The sequence below is a fragment of the Lipotes vexillifer genome, unplaced genomic scaffold (genome assembly GCF_000442215.2).
Source record: "Lipotes vexillifer unplaced genomic scaffold, Lipotes_vexillifer_v1.1 scaffold302, whole genome shotgun sequence".
Lineage (NCBI taxonomy): Eukaryota > Metazoa > Chordata > Mammalia > Artiodactyla > Lipotidae > Lipotes > Lipotes vexillifer.
The window spans coordinates 2735941-2758266 of NW_006798913.1; the positions used below are offsets into that span (position 1 = coordinate 2735941).

The following is a 22326-nucleotide window of genomic DNA, read 5'->3' on the forward strand; positions in this document are numbered from 1 at the left end:
TTTTTATTGAAGTATAGTTGATTTAAAATGTGTTAATTTCTGCTGTACAGCAAAGTGACTCAGTTTTATATAAATATATATATATGTATACACACACATATTCTTCTCCATATCCTTTTCCATTATGGTTTATCATGGGATATTGAATATAGTTCACTGTGCTATACAGTAGGAACTTGTTGTTTATCCATCCTATATATAATAGTTTGCATCTGCTAACCCCAAACTCCCAGTCCTTCCCTCCTCCACCCCTCCTCAACCTTGGCCACCACAAGTCTATTCTCTATGACTTGAGTCTGTTTCTGTTTCATAGATTGGTTCATCTGTGTCATATTTTAGATTCTACACAAAAGTGATATCATATGGTATTTGTCTTTCTCTTTCTGACTTACTTCACTTAGTATGATAGTCCCTAGTTTCATCCATAGAGCTGCAAGTGGCATTATTTTGTTCTTTTTTATGGCTGAGTAATATTCCATTGTATATATGTACCACATCTTATTTATCCATTCATCTGTCAGTGGACATTTAGGTTGTTTCCATGTCTTGGTTATTGTGAATAGTGCTGCTATGAACATAGGTACACATGTATCTTTTTGAATTATAGTTTTATCTGGATATATGCTCAGGAGTGGAGAATATTGTAACTCTATTTTTACTTTTATGAGGAACTTCCATATTGCTTTCCACAGTGGCTGCACCAAGGTACATTCCCACCAACAGTGTAGGAGAACTTTCTATAATGACAGAGAGAGAAAGAGAGGTAGAGACAGAGAGGGCACTTAGGAGAAATATTCCTAAGCATTAAAATGTTTAAATGCATAAAGAATTAAATAGTGAGAACAATGCCAGTAGTCCTGCTACTAAGAAAAGCAGTCAGCACTTGCCCATTTAATGGGCACTCACCATGCATCTGGCACTGTGCTAAGTGCTTTCCTTGAATTAATTTTTTTCACAATATATACATTTATATATTCTCAAAAGAAAATATGCTGTGTAGAATTCAACCTTTTCCTAATGTTCTTCTATGAATATCAATTTCTGGGCTCCACTGCGAAAATATTTTAAGCCAGCCTGCTAGCTGTCATTTGTCATCTTCCCTGCTTGGATATATTTAGTTGAGCTGTCATCATTCAAGTCCACAGTCAGTTTCACATTGACATCATCTCCCCCCTCCTGCTTCTCTAAGATTTTTGATTCTTCTGTGGACATACTTCAGGATACACATTGACAATTTCCACCCAGGGAGATTTCGTGAGCTCTTGAGAGCCACATAACTAACACTCAGACGGTCAGTGCTGACTGCTCTAGGTATATAGGACAGCACACAAGCATGGCTTGTGTTTCTGCAGTGTGCAGGGATCAAGCTCTAGTTAAAGTTCTCAGCTGAGGGGATTCAGCCACCAGAAGACATGTAGCAATGTCTGGAGGCATTTTTGGTTGTCCCAGTTGGCGAGGGTGGAGGGAGGAAGGGCTACTGGCACCCAGTGGGTAGGTAGTGGAAGATGCTGCTAAACCTTCTGCCATGAACAGGACACACCCCTACCCAATAAAGAATGATCTGGTCTGAATTTTCCCTAGTGCTGAGGTTGAGAAATACTGCTCTAGTTGTAGATTTAAGTTATAAACCTAAATTATGGGAATAGTTTATGCCATGAAGTCAATTTTTCCCCGACTATTTCATATTTGGGGTCGTAAGAGTCATAATATGGAAGAGATCTTAGGAACCTGAACTGGGTGTATCACTCATTCATTAGAGGGCATTAAAAGTGGTTGGACTATGTATGTAATAGTCTCACTTCTTTGCTTCTTGTTGAGTGAGGGGCTCTCCCGTGTGTGTGTGTGTGTGTGTGTGTGTGTGTGTGTGTGTGTGTGTGTGTGTGTTCAGTAGCCCATGTTTAGATCTCTCTGCAAGGGAAAAATATGGAATGATGTAGTGCCAGGAAACCTGCTAACATTATCAGTATTTTGGCAATTTAAAAAATTCCACAGAGGGAAAAGTTATTGAATTTTCATAGTGGGAATTCAACTTGTTTTCCCATTTTTGCCATTCAATTCCATCTAATATTACTATTTTACCAGCTTGCATTCTGAAAATTGGTGTTCTGTGAGATTTAGAGAAGCTTGTTATTTCACATTTGTTTTGGGAGAAAAAATAATTGCCATCTGAAAATATCAATCAGCTAACAAAGTCAAATTCTAACACTTTTAAACCTGAAATTGCACATGAGAGAAGATTTTGACATTATAAATCCCAGAGAGCATCATTGATTAATTTGCATCCATTGTTAATGTGCTCTGTTTTAGAGCTGTATGTCAGGTTTCCCAGATGGTGTGGTGTATTTATGTCAGATACCCAGAGAAAGATGTATGCTTTCTTCTTGGGTGGCCATCATTACATTTCTACTAGGCATGATAAGCTATTCAGAGACAAAAGGAGATGGAAGGAGGTGAAAACGTCCTAATAGTAGAAAGTTTGGGAAAAGTGTAGATATCTCTGTTCTCTGTAAGGTTCATGCCTCGTGGAAATAGAAGAGTATTTTAACTTTTGCTCTGAAATGTATCTGTATATCTTCCAGATAATTTCCCAAAGCTTTTCTTGGCAAGATTTAGAGCTTCTTGGTTAGACAGTAGAATGTTTATGCTCCTGGTTAACTGTTTCTTCTCTCTCTCTCTCTCTCTCTCTAATGTATATATATATATACACACATATGTATGCATGCATATAATTGAAACCATAAAAATCTAAAGAATATTTCTCTTTCATTATCTTTTGTGGATTACATAAATAATTTTACTTCCTTTCTGATATGTTTTCAACTTCATTTTTTGCCTCTAATGGAATTTAGGGACAAAAGTTCATTATGGGCTATATGTTTCAATAAATGTTACTAAATTTAAAGAAAATGAATGAATCTCTATATCTAAAATTTATAAGTGCAGGTTATTAAAGAACTTTGACATAAATCACTCTGACCCTAATTTTGTCATGAAGCATAAGATATACAGCTTATTATATATATACTTACCTGCCATAAATGTGTTTTGGTAAGAAAACAGCAATTATAGCAATTTGCATAATATTTTTATTTGTGTAGTTTTTATTTGTGTAGTTTTTTTTTATCCCAGCAAGGGATTTATGAGGTAGATTTTACTTTATTTTTTTATTATTTTTAACATCTTTATTGGGGTATAATTGCTTTACAATGGTGTGTTAGTTTCTGCTTTATAACAAAGTGAATCAGTTATATATATACATATGTTCCCATAACTCTTCCCTCTTCGTCTCCTTCCCTCCCTCCCACCCTCCCTATCCCACCCCTCCAGGCGGTCGCAAAGCACCGAGCCGGTATCCCTGCGCCATGCGGCTGCTTCCCACTGGCTATCTACCTTACGTTTGTTAGTATATATATGTCCATGTCTCTCTCTTGCCCTATCACAGCTCACCCTTCCCCCTACCCATATCGTCAAGTCCATTCTCCAGTAGGTCTGTGTCTTTATTCCTGTCTTACCCCATGGTTCTTTATAACAATTTTTTTTCTTAAATTCCATATATATGTGTTAGCATACGGTATTTGTCCTTCTCTTTCTGACTTACTTCACTCTGTATGACAGACTCTAGGTCTATCCACCTCATTACAAATAGCTCAATTTCGTTTCTTTTTATGGCTGAGTAATATTCCATTGTATATATGTGCCACATCTTCTTTATCCATTCATCTGTTGATGGACACTTAGGTTGCTTCCATGTCCTGGCTATTGTAAATAGAGCTGCAATGAACATTGTGGTACATGACTCTTTTTGAATTATGGTTTTCTCAGGGTATATGCCCAGTAGTGGGATTGCTGGGTCATATGGTAGTTCTATTTTTAGTTTTTTAAGGAACCTCCATACTGTTCTCCATAGTGGCTGTATCAATTTACATTCCCACCAACAGTGCAAGAGGGTTCCCTTTTCTCCACACCCTCTCCAGCATTTGTTGTTTGTAGATTTTCTGATGATGCCCATTCTAACTGATGTGAGGTGATACCTCATTGTAGTTTTGATTTGCATTTCTCTAATAATTAGTGATGTTGAGCAGCTTTTCATGTGCTTCTTGGCCATCTGTATATCTTCTTTGGAGAAGTGTCTATTTAGTGCCCATTTTTGGATTGAATTGTTTATTTTTTTGTTACTGAGCTGCATGAGCTGCCTGTAAATTTTGGAGATTAATCCTTTGTCAGTTGATTCATTTGCAAATATTTTCTCCCATTCTGAGGGTTGTCTTTTGGTCTTGTTTATGGTTTCCTTTGCTGTGCAAAAGCTTTGAAGTTTCATTAGGTCCCATTTGTTTATTTTTGTTTTTATCTCCATTACTCTAGGAGATGGGTCAAGAAGGATCTTGCTGTGATTTATGTCATAGAGTGTTCTGCCTATGTTTTCCTCTAAGAGTTTGATAGTTTCTGGCCTTACATTTAGGTCTTTAATCCATTTTGAGCTTATTTTTGTGTATGGTGTTAGGGAGTGATCTAATCTCATACTTTTACATGTACCTGTCCAATTTTCCCAGCACCACTTATTGAAGAGGCTGTCCTTTCTCCACTGTATATTCCTGCCACCTTTATCAAAGATAAGGTGACCATATGTGCATGGGTTTATCTCTGGGCTTTCTATCCTATTCCATTGATCTATCTTTCTGTTTTTGTGCCAGTACCATACTGTCTTGATTACTGTAGCTTTGTAGTATAGTCTGAAGTCAGGCAGCCTGATTCCTCCAGCTCCATTTTTTGTTCTCAAGATTGCTTTGGCTATTCGGGGTCTTTTGTGTTTCCATACAAATTGTGAAATTTTTTGTTCTAGTTCTGTGAAAAATGCCAGTGGTAGTTTGATAGGGATTGCATTGAATCTATAGATTGCTTTGGGAAGTAGAGTCATTTTCACAATGTTGATTCTTCCAATCCAAGAACATGGTATATCTCTCCATCTGTTTGTATCATCTTTAATTTCTTTCATCAGTGTCTTATAATTTTCTGCATACAGGTCTTTTGTCTCCTTAGGTAGGTTTATTCCTAGATATTTTATTCTTTTTGTTGCAATGGTAAATGGGAGTGTTTTCTTGATTTCACTTTCAGATTTTTCATCATTAGTATATAGGAATGCCAGAGATTTCTGTGCATTAATTTTGTATCCTGCTACTTTACCAAATTCATTGATTAGCTCTAGTAGTTTTCTGGTAGCATCTTTAGGATTCTCTATGTATAGTATCATGTCATCTGCAAACAGTGACAGCTTTACTTCTTCTTTTCCGATTTGGATTCCTTTTATTTCCTTTTCTTCTCTGATTGCTGTGGCTAAAACTTCCAAAACTATGTTGAATAAGAGTGGTGAGAGTGGGCAACCTTGTCTTGTTCCTGACCTTAGTGGAAATGCTTTCAGTTTTTCGCCATTGAGGATGATGTTGGCTGTGGGCTTGTCATATACGGCCTTTATTATATTGAGGAAAGTTCCCTCTACACCTACTTTCTGCAGGGTTTTTATCATAAATGGGTGTTGAATTTTGTCAAAAGCTTTCTCTGCATCTATTGAGATGATCATATGGTTTTTCTCCTTCAATTTGTTAATATGGTTAATCACATTGATAGATTTGCGTATATTGAAGAATCCTTGCATTCCTGGAATAAACCCCACTTGATCATGGTGTATGATCCTTTTAATGTGCTGTTGGATTCTGTTTGCTAGTATTTTGTTGAGGATTTTTGCATCTATGTTCATCAGTGATATTGGCCTGTAGTTTTCTTTCTTTGTGACATCCTTGTCTGGTTTTGGTATCAAGGTGATGGTGGCCTCGTAGAATGAGTTTGGGAGTGTTCCTCCCTCTGCTATATTTTGGAAGAGTTTGAGAAGAATAGGTGTTAGCTCTTCTCTAAATGTTTGATAGAATTCGCCTGTGAAGCCATCTGGTCCTGGGCTTTTGTTTGTTGGAAGATTTTTAATCACAGTTTCAATTTCAGTGTTTGTGATTGGTCTGTTCATATTTTCTATTTCTTCCTGATTCAGTCTTGGCAGTTTGTGCATTTCTAAGAATTTGTCCATTTCTTCCAGATTGTCCATTTTATTGGCATAGAGTTGCTTGTAGTAATCCCTCATGATTTTTTGTATTTCTGCAGTGTCAGTTGTTACTTCTCCTTTTTCATTTCTGATTCTATTGATTTGAGTCTTCTCCCTTTTTTTCTTGATGAGTCTGGCTAATGGTTTATCTATTATTTTGCTTATCTTCTCAAAGAACCATCTTTCAGTTTTATTGATTTTTGCTATTGTTTCCTTCATTTCTTTTTCATTTATTTCTGATCTGACTTTTATTTCTTTCCTTCTGTTAACTTTGGGGTTTTTTTGTTCTTCTTTCTCTAATTGCTTGAGGTGCAAGGTTAGGTTGTTTATTCAAGATGCTTCCTGCTTCTTAAGGTGGGCTTGTATTGCTATAAACTTCCCTCTTAGAACTGCTTTTGCTGCATCCCATAGGTTTTGGGTCATTGTGTCTCCATTGTCATTTGTTTCTAGGTATATTTTATCTCCTCTTTGATTTCTTCAGTTATCACTTCATTATTAAGTAGTGTATTGTTTAGCCTCCATGTGTTTGTATTTTTTACTGATCTTTTCCTGTAATTGATATCTAGTCTCATGGCGTTGTGGTCGGAAAAGATACTTGATACAATTTCAATTTTCTTAAATTTACCAAGGCTTGATTTGTGACCCAAGATATGATCTATCCTGGAGAATGTTCCATGAGCACTTGAGAAAAATGTGTATTCTGTTGTTTTTGGATGGAGTGTCCTATAAATATCAATTAAGTCCATCCTGTTTAATGTATCATTTAAAGCTTGTGTTTCCTTATTTATTTTCATTTTGGATGATCTGTCCATTGGTGAAAGTGGGGTGTTGAAGTCCCCTACTATGAATGTGTTACTGTCGATTTCCCCTTTTATGGCTGCTAGTTTTTGCCTTATGTATTGAGGTGCTCCTATGTTGGGTGCATAAATATTTACAATTGTTATATCTTCTTCTTGGATCGATCCCTTAATCATTATGTAGTGTCCTTCTTTGTCTCTTCTGATAGTCCTTATTTTAAAGTCTATTTTGTCTGATATGAGAATTGCTACTCCAGCTTTCTTTTGGTTTCCATTTGCATGGAATATCTTTTTCCATCCCCTTACTTTCAGTCTGTATGTGTCTCTAGGTCTGAAGTGGGTCTCTTGTAGACAGCATATATATGGGTCTTGTTTTTGTATCCATTCAGCCAATCTGTGTCTTTTGGTGGGAGCATTTAGTCCATTTACATTTAAGGTAATTATCGATATGTATGTTCCTATTCCCATTTTCTAAATTGTTTTGGGTTCGTTATTATAGGACTTTTCCTTCTCTTGTGTTTTTGTCTAGAGCAGTTCCTTTAGCATTTGTTGTAAAGCTGGTTTGGTGGTGCTGAACTCTCTCAGCTTTTGCTTGTCTGTAAAGGTTTTAATTTCTCCATCAAATCTGAATGAGATCCTTGCTGGGTAGAGTAATCTTGGTTGCAGGTTTTTCTCCTTCATCACTTTCAGTATGTCCTGCCACTCCCTTCTGGCTTGTAGAGTTTCTGCTGAGAGATCAGCTGTTAACCTTATGGGGATTCCCTTGTGTGTTATTTGTTGTTTTTCCCTTGCTGCTTTTAATATGCTTTCTTTGTATTTAGTTTTTGACAGTTTGATTAATATGTGTCTTGGCGTATTTCTCCTTGAATTTATCCTGTATGGGACTCTCTGTGCTTCCTGGACTTGATTAACGATTTCCTTTCCCATATTAGGGAAGTTTTCAACTATAATCTCTTCAAATATTTTCTCAGTCCCTTTCTTTTTCTCTTCTTCTTCTGGAACCCCTATAATTCGAATGTTGGTGCGTTTAATGTTGTCCCAGAGGTCTCTGAGACTGTCCTCAGTTCTTTTCATTCTTTTTTCTTTATTCTGCTCTGCAGTAGTTATTTCCACTATTTTATCTTCCAGGTCACTTATCCGTTCTTCTGCCTCATTTATTCTGCTATTGATCCCATCTAGAGTATTTTTCATTTCATTTATTGTGTTGTTCATCATTGTCTGTTTCATCTTTATTTCTTCTAGGTCCTTGTTAACTGCTTCTTGCATTTTGTCCATTCTATTTCCAAGATTTTGGATCATCTTTACTATCATTATTCTGAACTCTTTTTCAGGTAGACTGCCTATTTCCTCTTCATTTGTTAGGTCTGGTGGGTTTTTATCCTGCTCCTTCATCTGCTGTGTGTTTTTCTGTCTTCTCATTTTGCTTATCTTACTGTGATTGGGTTCACCTTTTTGCAGGCTGCAAGTTCGTAGCTCCCGTTGTTTTTGATGTCTGTCTCCAGTGGCTAAGGTTGGTTCAGTGCGTTGTGTAGGCTTCCTGGTGGAGGGGACTAGTGGCTGTGTTGTGGTGTATGAGGCTAGATCTTGTCTCTCTAGTGGGCAGGTCCACGTCTGGTGGTGTGTTTTGGGGTGTCTGTGGACTTATTATGATTTTAGGCAGCCTCTCTGCTAGTGGGTGGGGTTGTGTTCCTGTTTTGCTATATGGTTGGCATAGGTTGTCCAGCACTGTAGCTTGCTGGTCGTTGAGCGAAGCTGGGTGCTGGTGTTGAGATGGAGATCTCTGGGAGATTTTCGCCGTTTGATATTATGTGGGGCTGGGAGGTCTCTTCTTGACGAGTGTTCTGAAGTTGGCTCTCCCACCTCAGAGGCAGAGTCCTGACTCCTGGCTGGAGCAGCAAGAGCCTTTCATCCACTCGGCTCAGAATAAAAGGGAGAGAAAGTAGAGAGAATTAGTATAAGTAGGAGGAAATAGGAAAGAAAGAAAGAAAGAAAGAAAGAGAGGAGGGAAGGAAGGAAGGAGGGAAGGAAGAAAGAAAGAAAGAAGAAAAGAAAGGAAGAAGGCAAGAAGGAAAGAAAGGAGGGAGGGAGGGAGGAGGGAAGGAAGGAAGGAATGAGGGAAGGAAGGAAAAAATACAGAAAGAAAGAAGATACAGTAAAATAAAATAAAGTATAATAAAGTTATTGAATTAAAAAAATAATTATTTAGAGGAAAAAAAAAAGGGAAGGATAGAACCTTAGGACAAATGGTGGAAGCAAAGTTATAGAGACAAAATCTTACATAGAAGCATACACATATACCCTCACAAAAAGAGGTAAAGTGGAAAAAATCATAAAACTTGCTCTCCAAGTCCACCTCCTCAATTTGGGACGATTCGTTGTCTCAAAAAGGGAAGGAAGGAAGGAAAGATAGAAAGAAGGTAAAGTATAACAGAGTTCTTTAAATTAAAATTAATTATTAAGAAAAAAATTAAAAAAAAAAATGGTCGGATAGAACGCTGGGACAAATGGTGGAAGCAAACCTATACAGACAAGATCTCACACAGAAGCATACACATACACATTCACAAAAAGAGGAAAAGGGGAAAAAATCATAGATCTTGCTCTAGAAGTCCGCCTCCTCAATTTGGGATGATTCGCTGTCTATTCATGTATTCCACAGAGGCAGGGTACATCAAATTGATTGTGTAGCTTTAATCCGCTGTTTCTGAGGCTGCTGGGAGAGATTTCCCTTTTTCTTCTTTGTTCTCACAGCTCACAGGGGCTCAGCTTTCCAGCCCCGCCCGCCTCGGCGGGTGAGCACACGAGCCTCTCGGGCTGGTGAGCGCCGGTCGGCGCCGATCCTCTGTGCGGGAATCTCTCCGCTTTGCCCTCCGCGCCCCTGTGGCTGCGCTCTCCCCCGCGGCTCCGAAGCTCCCGCTCCGCCTCCCGCAATCTCTGCCCGCGAAGGGGCTTCCTAGTGTGTGGAGACCTTTCCTCCTTCACAGCTGCCTCCCACTGGTGCAGGTGCCGTCCCTATTCTTTTGTCTCTGTTTTTTTATTTTTTTTCTTTTGCCCTACTCAGATACGTGGGGAGTTTCTTGCCTTTTGGGAGGTCTGAGGTCTTCTGCCAGCGTTCAGTAGGTGTTTTGTAGGAGTTGTTCCACATGTAGATGTATTTCTGGTGTATCTGCGGGTAGGAAGGTGATCTCCGCGTCTTACTCCTCCGCCATCTTCCCAGCACCTCCTCCGGTAGATTTTATTTTAATCTTCATTTAAAGAATAAACAAAGGCTCAGAAAGATGACTTAAAGGGCATAATAATTTTTTCTATTACTAAGCAAAGCCTAAGTACAGCAAGTCATTGTTGAAATTTAGCAGATACCAATTCCACCTATAATTACAATCTTTTCTTTATAAAGGTAAACTTATAATGAGACTTCTCAGAGGAGCCATGAGTTCTACACTTTCTGCTCAAGTAATAAAATACCAATGAGAACTGTTTGTTAACCATATTTAGAAACAAGCAGAAGGATTTGTTTGCCACAAGCCTATGAAACAATATCCTTGATAAAATAGATTTTGGCAAAAGATGAATGGGGGTCCCATCCAAGGACTCACCTGATGTATATTAGTTTACCTAATTCCCCCTGCTGAGAAGTGATTTCGTCTATAAAGAAGTTTTCACAATACACATGAACTCCAAGGACAGTGTCATAGAGAAGTAACCAAGCACAAGCTTATTTTGGAAGATTTTCTGTGTTGTCCACTCACATTTCTTATTGTGCTGAAATAGTATAAGATGTTCTATCTTTTAAATATGCATTTAAATGTGTCCTATAAATATTTGATGTTTCTTGTGTTTACTAAAAATCCCTCTATTTGACTCTCCTTGTTCCTACTATTCCACATTATTTCTCTTCTCCATATCTTAGTGAAGTTCATATTATAAAACTTTGCTTTAAATACATCACTTTCTTATGTTTTATTCACCCCTCAACCTACTGCAGTTTGATAACTCCACTCTACTGATTATCCACCAACGTTCTCCTTGCTACCAAATCTTCTAGACACTTTTTTGTTCTTCCCATTCTTCTCAGTATTTGATATTGCTGACCACCTCCTATTTAATATGAAATATTTAATCTGTGAAAACTAGGGGAGTGTATTAGTTTCCTAGAGCTGCTGTAACAAATTACCACAAACTTGGATGGCTTAATACAACAGAAATTTATTCGCTCACACTTCTGGAGATTAGAAGTCCAAAATCAAAGCTTTGTTAAGACAATACTCCTTCCAAAACCTCTAGGGGAAGATTGTTTTTGGCTTCTTCCAGCTTCTGGTAGCTCCAAATATTCCTTGGCTTGGGTCAACATAAGTTCCATCTCTGCCTTTGTCCTCATATGGCTGTCTTCCTTCTGTGTCTCTTCTCCTTTTCTTATAAGGGCAGCAGTCATTCTGGATTAAGGCCCATGCTAATGACCTCATCTTAACTTGATTACATGGTCACTCCTTGGCTCCATGTCTACCACCTTGTTTTAGGCTGGTAGCTCAGCTCAACCTTTCAGTACTACAATCCAAAAACCAATTATCTTTCAGTGTAAAGAGGGCAGTTAAAGGATGGTTTGGGACTAAAAAGGGAGCTACAGTGATATAAGAGAAAGTGTTCTGAAAATGGAATATAGAAACCTGGGTTCTGGTCTTCCAACTGGGTGAGTGACCATGGGAAATAATTTGATTTCTCTTTAAGTTTTCTCATCAATCAAATAACAGTTTGGCTACATAATTTATATCCCACTTAATTCTAGCATTCAGTGATTTATTTTATTCACTTTCAGAGGTAGACTCCCAGGCTAGCTGACTTCACATCAGACATTCCTGGTTATAATTTTTATTTGGGGCTTATAATGAGAATACTTCATTAATTCCGTTATTCAACTATGTAGAAAGTAGAAGGAGTTAACATTTCAAGCATCCAAAACCACATAGTATGTTACTAGGCATGTTTGTGTACCTGATTATAAGAAGGATCATGAAGAAGAATATGATACGATCGTATAAAAATATTTGGTTTACTCAAGTTAAAGATCAAAGAAATTAGAGGAGGAAATTGAATATTTATATAATTGGATGCGTTTATAGACATAGATATATAATGAATATGATCGTAGCAGTTAAATAGTAAGAAGATATAATCGTCTATTAATATAATTATTTTTACATATTTTAATCACATTATATAAAATTTCATTAATGTAGTCATATTCCTTGTTTCACTTTGAAAATATATATGCAGAGACTTTTTTTTGTTGTTGTTCTTTGCGGTACGCGGGCCTCTCATTGCTGTGGCCTCTCCCGTTGCGCGGAGCACAGGCTCCGGACGCGCAGGCTCAGCGGCCATGGCTTACGGGCACAGCCGCTCCGCGGCATGCGGGATCTTCCCGGACTGGGGCACGAACCCACGTGCCCTGCATCGGCAGGCGGACTCTCAACCATTGCGCCACCATGGAAGCCCTACGTAGTGGCTTTTTTCAAACTTTTCACATGCACGTTTGACATCATCAATATAGCCATATTTTAAATCATATATCACGATATTACAAAGTTCATCGTCTTCAGATTCATCTATGTTGTTATAAATGTAGCATTTTTTGAGTCTGTGTATAATGCTGTCATCAGATATATTGTGTTAACAAAAGCACTAATTCACACATTTTTTTTTGTTGTTAGTTCGTTTTTAAGTATTTTTTATTGAAGCATAATTGACATATAACTTTATATTAGTTTCAGGTATACAATATAATGATCCAATATCTGCATATATTGCAAAATGATCACTGCGGTTAACTTCTGTTACCATACCTAGTTAGAAATTTTCTTTCTTGTAATTAGAACTTTAAAGACCTACTCTCTCAGCAACTTTCAAAATATGTAATAGAGTATTATTAACTACAGACATTTACCATGCTGTACATTACAGTCGCATGACTTACTTACCTTATAACTGGAAGTTTACACCTCTGGACCTATTTCACCCATTTCTTTCACTCCCACTCCCTGCCTCTGGCAACCACTAATCTATGAGCTTGGGCTTTGTTTGTTGTTTTTGTTTTGTTTTGTTTTAGATCCCACATATAAGTGATAGTGTTTGTCTTTCTCCATCTGGCTTATTTCAATTATTATAATGCCCTTAAGGTCCATTCATGTCACAAATGGCAAGATTTCATTCTTTTTATGGCAGAATAATATTCCATTTTGTGTGTGTGTGTGTGTGTGTGTGTGTGTGTGTGTGTGTGTGTGTATGCCACATTTTCTGTACCCATTCATCTGTTGATGGGCACTTAGGTAGTCTCCATATCTTGGCTATTGTAAATAATACTGCAATGAACATGGGTATGTGTATATCTTTTTGAGTTAGTGTTTTCATTTTCTTCAATAAATAACCAGGATTACTGGCCCAAATGATAGTTTTTTTTTTTTTTTCTCAATTTTTTGAGGTGCCTCCATACAGTTTTCTGTAGTGACTGCACCAACTTACTTTCCCACCAACAGTGCACAGGTGTTCCTTTTCCTCTACATACTCACCAACACCTGTTATTTATTGCCTTTTTAATACATAATAGTCATTCTAACAGGTATGAAGTTATATCTCATTGTGGTTTTGATTTGCATTTCCCTGATGATTAGTGATGTTCAGCATCTTTTCATGTACTTGTCCATCTGTATGTCTTTGCCCATTTTTAAATAGATTTTTTTTTTTTTGCTATTGAGTTGTATAAGTTCTTTATATATTTTGGATATTAACTCCTTATCAGATATATGATTTGCAAATATTTTCTCCCATTCCATAGGTTGCCTTTTCATTTTGTTGATGGTTTCCTTCGCTGTGCAAAAGCTTTTTAATTTGATGTTGCTCCACTTGTTTATTTTTGCTTTTGTCACTTTTGCTTTTGGTGTCAGAGCCAAAAAAAAAATCATTGCAAAGACCAATATCAAGGAGCTTACTGGCTATGTTTTCTTCTAGGAATTTTATGGTTTTACATTCAAGTCTTTAATTCATTTTAAGTTGTGTATGGTGTAAGATAACAGTCCTGTTTCATTCTTTTGCATGTGGCTGTCCAGTTTTCACAACACTTTGTTGAAGAGACTGCCTTTCCATGTTGCATATTCTTGGTTCTTGCATTGTAAATTAATTAACCCATATACATGGGTTTATTTCTTGGCTCTTTATACTGCTCCATTGATCTATGTGTCTGTTTCTGTGCCAATATCAAATTCTTTTGATTAGTGTAACTTTGTAAGTGTGATGCCTCTAGTTTTGTTCTTCTTTCTCCAGATTGCTTTGGTTATTTGGGGTCTTTGTGGTTCTGTACAAATTTTAGGATTGTATGTTCTATTTCCGGGAAAAATGTCTGACATCCTAGGTAAAGATTCAACTATAATTTCCTCTCTTCCAGATAGACCTTCAGATTATATTACATTTGGTCTTCACAAAATCTCTTAAGGCAGTGATTATCATACTATCTTTTAGGCATGGGGAAACAGAGGCTGAGGAATTCCTTTATTGTTCAAGCTCTGTCTGGTCCCCAAATTCTAGTTTATTTTGTTACAATACACTTTATTTCTTCCAGTGTCATAGTCTTAGATATGTAAGACTCTTTATTTTTAAAAGAGTGGTAAGAATGATGATAACTCAAATTTTGCTGAATGTGGCTCCTGCTGCTCAGTCTTTAGTGAAGTTCCTACCCTTTTGGTATTTTGAGGCTCCCAAGGCATGTATACAAAACCCTTTCCTCTCAGTAAAATAAAAAGCACCCTTGCAAAGCAGTATCTTCAACCCTACCAATTTCACATGAAAACACATATATAAACCTCTGGTCATGATTGAAGTAAGATATGCTCACATGCATTTGTATTGAATTCTAACTGTATCTACATATCTACATATTATTTTTTGCCTGTGATTAATTATATTCAGTATATCTATATATTTCATATCCAATAAATCTGTGTGGTGCAAATCCTTTATCTGTTCAATATGACTCTGTATTTAACAACTGCATGATAGCTTCATTTAACTGTATGAGAAATTATTATGCTGATCTGTGTCATACTCAAGACAAAGGTTCAAATTCTATCTGAAAAAGAAAAATACAAATTTTCATCATTATGAGTTATTTTGATCAATATAAATTGACTTTCACGTATTAGTCTTTGAAAACATTTCAATGTGGATAATTGCTATAATATCTATAAACACAGAATGTTCACATCCCAGATTATTCTTGCCTTTAAAAAAATATTTTAAAATAGTATTATGGGTTGAACCATGTTCCCCTCTCTCCCCTATCCATATATTGAAGTCCTGGCCTCCAGTATCTCAGAATGTGATCTTATTTGGAAACAGACTCTTTAGTGAGGTAACAATTAAAATGAGGGTGAGTATTAATCCAATATGACTGGTGTCTTTATAAAAATGGAAAATTTGGATGCAATGATGTACACATAGGGAAGGTGATATGAAGATGCAGGGAGGAAACAGCCATCTACAAGCCAACGAGATTCTTCCCTCACAGCCCTCAAGAGAACCAACCCTGCCAACACCTTGAGTTTGGACATCCAGGCTCCAGAACTGTGAGACAATAAATTTCTACTGTTTCAGCCACTCAGGCTCCGGTACTTTGTTATGGCAGCCTTAGGATACTAAAACAGTAACATTTTTTTTTTTTTTTTTTTTTCTTGCGTTATGCGGGCCTCTCACTGTCGTGGCCTCTCCCATTTGCGGAGCACAGGCTCCGGACGCGCAGGCTCAGTGGCCATGGCTCACGGGCCCAGCCGCTCCGCGGCATGTGGGATCCTCCCGAAACGGGGCACGAACCCGCGTCTACTGCATCGGCAGGCGGACTCTCAAGCACTGCGCCACCAGGGAAGCCCTAAAACAGTAACATTCTGAAATGCTTGCATACATCCATGTAGGTGGACTTTATTTCCTTTACTAGAATGCAGATTTTAATTTTAGTTTCATTACTGTAATTGTACATCATATAAAATAATTACATTATGGATTTATTTCTGCTACAAATGAATATAATTTTCTACATATATATTTTCTTTGTACTGCATTCCTTTTAAATGCATTAATATTTAAAATTTTCTTTTATTAAATGTTGTAAGAATTTCTTAAAAAAATGGGAAAAGTGATAAGGCAAGGCAACTTTAACAAGTTTATTTTATACTGCTTATAGGATATATTTAGTATATTCTGATATTTCCAGGGAGATAAGTGCTCTTCTTTAGTGGAATAATTTTATACTTCCAAAGAAGTTATGTCTCGATTTCTACAGAATGGATAGGAATTTATTTTTAAGATGCTGTTATGAAAGTTGCTACATGAATGAAAATTACAAAATTATTACCATTGTGCTTATTAAAAATAGACTTGAGGACTTCCCTCGTGGCACAGTGGTTAAGAATCCACCTGTCAATGCAGGGGACATGGATTCAATCCCTAGTCTGGGAAAATTCCACATACTATAGAGTAACTAAGTCCATGAGCCACAACTACTGAGCCTGCACTCTAGAGCTTGTGAGCCATAAACCCATGTGCCAAAACTACTGAAGCCTGCGTGCCCGAGGGCCCACGTGCCGCAACTACTGAGCCTGTGTGCTGCAACTACTGAAGCCCGCGTGCCTAGAGCCCGTGATCCACAAGAGAAGCCACTGCAATGAGAAGCCACGCACCTTGACGAAGAGTAGACCCTGTTCGTCCCAACTAGAGAAAGCCTGCACACAGCAACAAAAACTCAACACAGCCAAAAAATAAATTAAATAAATAAATAAATACATAAATAAATAAACAGACTTGACTCTCCTAAAGCATATTCTCTTGTCTGTAGGTAATGCAGAAGAGCTCTTTACACAAAAGGAAAGAGGAGAAATTAAAGAATAGAAGTTAACAGTCAAAAATAAAATAGTTTTGCTCAAGAATAGGAATCCATGAAGCTTATGAAGACAACTGATCATTCATAACTTTTCAGAGGTGAACTAGAAATATATGGAGTTTTTCAAATCATACTATTGGCCTAGGTTTACCTTCCAATGAATTAGATTTGCATCACTGAAATTCAGGTATTTAGGGTTTGCTTGGGTCTGTTGGCTGATGCTTTTTCTAAATATATTCATTAAAACTGAAACTATTTTCCTCATAGACATGCTTAAGTGTTGAGACTTGAATATGAATAGTTAGAGAAATTTTTTTTTTCTGGAAAAGTAGCACAATTTAAAAATAATAGAAAACACACCTAAATAACTACATAAAGATATTTGTTAACTAGTTGAAATTGCTCTCAGAATTTACCTCTTTGTTCTTTTTTGTTTTTCAAATGTTTATTTATATCACACCAAGGAATGACATTTTATGCTTTGCAGAGTTTATTAGAACATCTTTACCATATTTCAAATTAAAGCAGGCTTTGAAAACAGGGTAGCACTGGCGTATTTTCCATGCTACAAGGTGAATCTTTCTTCTGTTTAAGAAGCTAATAATGTGATTAAGTTACTTCCAAGATTACAGTCTCAAAGACATTTTTTAAATATTTCAAAAATTTAAGAATAATCTATATTTTCTTAGATTCTGTTTATTTGGTAGGTTTTCCAATTTAGGAGGAAGAAGGGAGAATTTGATTTACATTCCACACACTGTGAAAATAATGGGTCCTTAAAATTCAAGTGGGAATGAATTAATCTTTTCATTGAATTGTAGTATATGCCTGTCAGATGTCTGCGGTAACTCAAACTGATTCCTGTATTGGATGTGAAAAAGTGTCTGTTACCCTCCTTTGGTAATCACTATGATTAAAATTGTGAAGGAGAATTAAAGCTGCATATTTTGGTGTACGCTAGCTGGACAATATAATTGATCATAAAACATTAATTTTAAGTTCTCTAGGTTAATGGAATAATGGTATAAATCAAGTTTAATTAAAGAAATGGAGAGGTACCTTCTAAAATATTGACTGAGATTCTTCTGCTATAGTTCAGTTTTCAATTATAGATTTTTTCTAAGAAAATAATAAATATGCATGATTTGATTTTATTCAAAATTAGTTTTTTACATTTTGTAATCCACCTTTAAAGTGACTTCTAAGATACAGATAGATGGAAAATACAGTAAAATAGTATTTAACATAGCTTATTATGACATAGCTCTGATCTTCCTCATATGAATAATATGCTGTCAGATTCAGCACAATCATAAAATGCATAATAGTGTATTTCTATTCTACTTTGATGGAGTTCCATTGTTTTTACCATCAACCTATCTGAGCCTTAATTTCATCAATATAAAAATTTATTGTAAAGATTAAATGTCACATAGAGAACAGGCCTGTGGTTGCCAAGGGAGAGGGGTGTGTGGGGGGAATAGATTGGGAGTTTGGGATTAGCAGATGCAAACTATTATATATAGAATGGATAAACAACAAAGTCCTACTGTACAGCACAGGGAACTATATTCAATATCCTGTGATGAACTATAATGGAAAAGAATATGAAAAAGGATGTGTATACATATATGTATAACTGAATCATGTTTTTGTATAGCAGAAATTAACACAACACTGTAAATCAACTATACTTCAATAAAACAAATTAAAATAACGACTAAACATCAAAAAGATGTAGCACTTAGCTCAGAAGCTGCCTGTAGTAAGGATATAATAAATAAAATAATTCATTATAGTTTGACAAATACTCATACATTTGTAAATTTAATACTAAAGTTAAGATTGATAAATGTTAATAACAGTAACACTGTGGAGATTATCCTAAAACATACAAGTTTATATGCATAGGTACTACTGTCCCCAGGGGACTTGTGTGCAAAGAAAGTGTTAAAGTGAGTCAGGGAAGAGCCATAGCTCAATCTACGGGATTTCTCCCTTAATCCAGTGGTATACTTGGTGACCCTCTCTTGGCCTCTGGGATCCATAAAATAATTAATTATATAACAAAAATAGAAAATGAAATAAAAATGAAAAATATATGTAATAAAAATGGAAAAAAGTATAATGAAATTGGTAAACAAAAGGAAAACTCCCTCTAAAACAGAGGCTTGCATTACAGCCTGCCTGCCCTCCATCTCCTTGGAGATGGAACACCCGTCCAGACTGGAGCAGCTACTTTCACTTCTGTCTCTATTCAGTTTAACCCTTGCTTGTGTACTTGCCAGTGTACTGCTACTTATAGGTAATGGTTTGGGAAAACACTGATTATCAGGGACCAAACCAAGACCACTAAGTCCCTTTGTAAAGGAAACTTGACAGTGAAGAGCAGGCAAATGGAAATTACTGTCAGATATTCCTAATCTGCACCAGGTTTGGGCTGAGATTCCAGCAATAAAACGTTCTGTATCTTATTACTCATCACTTTAGCCCTTTGTTCCTCTTATCCTTTAATGAACTCCTGTTATTGTAAGAATGCTTTTGTAGTGTTTTCACTTAAGTGTAGGAAATGATGATCTTCATTCAAACCTGTAACTCTTTTTTGCTGTTCTGTTTCTTCTTTTAGGGATGCAGATCTGTTCTTGTTAGACACAAGAAAGGCCCAAGCTCTAGATGTGGGTTGGCTTGTCTTTGATATCACTGTGACCAGCAATCATTGGGTGATTAATCCACAGAACAATTTGGGCTTACAACTCTGTGCAGAAACAGGAGATGGTAAGCGCTGAATTTCATAAATTTTGGGGAGTTCTGGTTTGGGCACATGGAGAGTTACAGCTTTTTGTGGGATTTAACCAATGTATATTTTATACACACAATGTGCAAAGTGGTGCATTCTATAAGATAGGGCAATATATTGATTAGTTAACTTATTTATAAACACATTACCAAACACACATTTATTGTCAGGCTCTGCAGTGGGTGTGGGGGGTAAAGAATTAAATTCTGTTCCTGCTCTTGCAGTTTTTAGTCTTGTGTTGAAGACATGTATGCAAACAAGTAGAACTACTGTGATATAACAATACCAAAAGAAAGTGATGTATAAAATGCTATGGATCTATGTCTTGATTCTGTGGTGGTTACACAACTATATAATCTGTAAAAATGTATAGAACTGTACACTAAAGAAGAATGGATATTACCATATTCAAAGTATGTCTCAAAAACCTGACTTATAAAAAGAAATATATATCAAAACAGATGATAGGGAAACAGACAAAGGACCTACCATAATACAGAGGAGGATGGGGATGGAACAAAAGAGTCATAAAAAACTGCAGAAAATGATACTGAGTTAGGTCTTAACAAATTATAATATTTGGTCAAAGACAACAGCTCCAGAATCACTTCTGGGAGGGATCTGTTGACTGAAAAAAAAAAAAAAAAAGCGCAACCTAAAAGTTGAGAGTTATGTTTTACTTGGTGGACAAAACTGGGGACTTAAGCCCAGGACACAGCCTCTCAGATAGCTCTAAAGGAGAGCTCCAAAGAGGTAGGGGAGGAGCCAGGATATACAGGAGTTTTTGCAACAAAGACCAGGTAGTCAGAACATCAAAAGATTATTGTTAATTAAAGAAAACCAGGCATCTCAAGTTAAGAAATTTGTATATGGGAAGATGCAAGAGTCTGAAATCATTCCTTTGATATGCATCTCAGATGTCTGGGGTCAGTATCATGTGCTTTCTCATCCTGAGTCTCGTCAGGGTGCACCATCAGAGGGCAGCTGCAGTGGCTGATGGTTTGATGGTGGGCATCCTGTTTCCACCCTAACTTCCCTCAGGGCTCACCATTGGGGTGGCTGCAGCTTGTTGGCTGCAACATCCTTTCTTTACTGATATGGCAGGTGTCATTCTTAGTCCACAGGTCTATAAGAAATCTTTTTTGAGAAGCTCCAGATTTTATTCTTATGCTCAGAAATGCTCACCGAGTAGCGATGTGCTGTGTGCTTGGCTTGATGCTGGAGATAAAATAGTGAGCAAGTACAGAGATGGCTTCATGAGGCTTGCAGTTGAGTGAGGCATGAGGTAGTCAGCACATAATATTATTGAATGCACTTCTCTACACACTAAGAGTCCAGTGGACTCTGAGTGTAGAACAGTGAGCAAATTCGAGCTACAGTCTTTTAAAGATCAGGAAGCTGTATCTAGGGGAAGAAACTGGAGGGCCCTATACTATTTAGTTCTAACTTGCTTTCAAGTCCTCCTTTTCTCTCTGAGAACTACTTTATATTTTGTTTATCCTTTTCCTTTGATTGATTTCTCTTATATTTTAGGGGTAATTTTACTTTAAATGACATATTATTTATGTGATTTTTTGGACCCTAAAATAAACTAACATTTCACTTCTTTCAAAGGTTTCCAAATTCTTTTTTTAAAAGTTAGGTTTGAGATACACAGCCTTTTGTTGCTCTTCTTTGGTTCTTTAATATTGTCTGATATGAAAATATTAAAATGATTAAATATGCTAGACAAGCTGGCCTTTTGTATTTAAGCCAGAGCAGACAGACCACTTTTGATTTGCAACAATGGAATCTGAATATGCTTACTTCTCAGCAAAAGTAATTGGAAGTCGTGAAAAAATGAAACTCAGGAAAGTCTCCTTTCAAATTCATTTGTTGACTATTATTCATTTATTCATTTGTTCGACATAAAATCTTCGAGTGCCTATTCATGCAAGACAAAGTGTTAAGGAGACAATGACCTGGGAGACAGAAAAATATAGCTACTTAAGAAAGACTAAAGTGCCCTAAATCCTAAAAATAGTGATATAATCAAGATGCTATAGGAAACGTAAGGAGATGGTTAAGTCCAAATGGAGCCAAAGAACTGTGGTCCAGGTAACTTCTGGGCTAGGTCAGCTGGGTAAGATTTCAAGAAATGAAGATGAGGAGGGAGAGGGTGTGGTGGTGAGAAAGGAGGAGAGAGATAGTTCCTGGATGACGAAACAATGTGAGTAAATACATAGAACGGCAAAAAGGCATGGTGCTGTCTAGAACATTCAGCAGTCCAGATTTGGCTAGAACAGCTTTCACGTATAAATATGATTGCAGATGCTATTAGGAAAGTGATTTGGAGACAAATCATGGAAGGCACATGACATCTAATTTATGTGTATATTCTTGTAACTTGACCACAGGTCATTAAAGAACTAGACTTGCTGCTTTAATCAATCAGCAATTACATATTTGAATAATTACATATTTGAATGAATATCCGTTTCATAAGGTCATGGATGTGTATTTCTGGTTCACAGTGGTACCCTTGGTACTTGGTACCGTGCAGGTTGTAGGTATTAAAAATATGTTTTGAATGATTGTTGAATGAGTTTGTGACTTAAAAGGCTCTTATGGACCACCTGTCATTGAACATATTACTCTTTTTTTTTTTTTTAATTGATAGTGGATTTACAATGTTGTGTTAGTTTCTGGTGTTCAGTAAAGTGATTCAGTTATATATATATATATATAT

General features: G+C 36.7%; 1 protein-coding gene across 2 annotated transcripts in view; it reads left to right on the forward strand.

Annotated features, from left to right (window-relative positions):
- The window catches only part of BMP5 (bone morphogenetic protein 5), a 128346-nt gene that overhangs the window by 69244 nt on the left and 36776 nt on the right, over positions 1-22326 (forward strand). For both annotated transcript variants that reach the window (XM_007471193.1, XM_007471194.1), the window contains exon 3: positions 19428-19576. In XM_007471193.1, coding sequence (XP_007471255.1) covers positions 19428-19576 — 149 coding nt within the window. The remainder of the gene's footprint in view (positions 1-19427; positions 19577-22326) is intronic.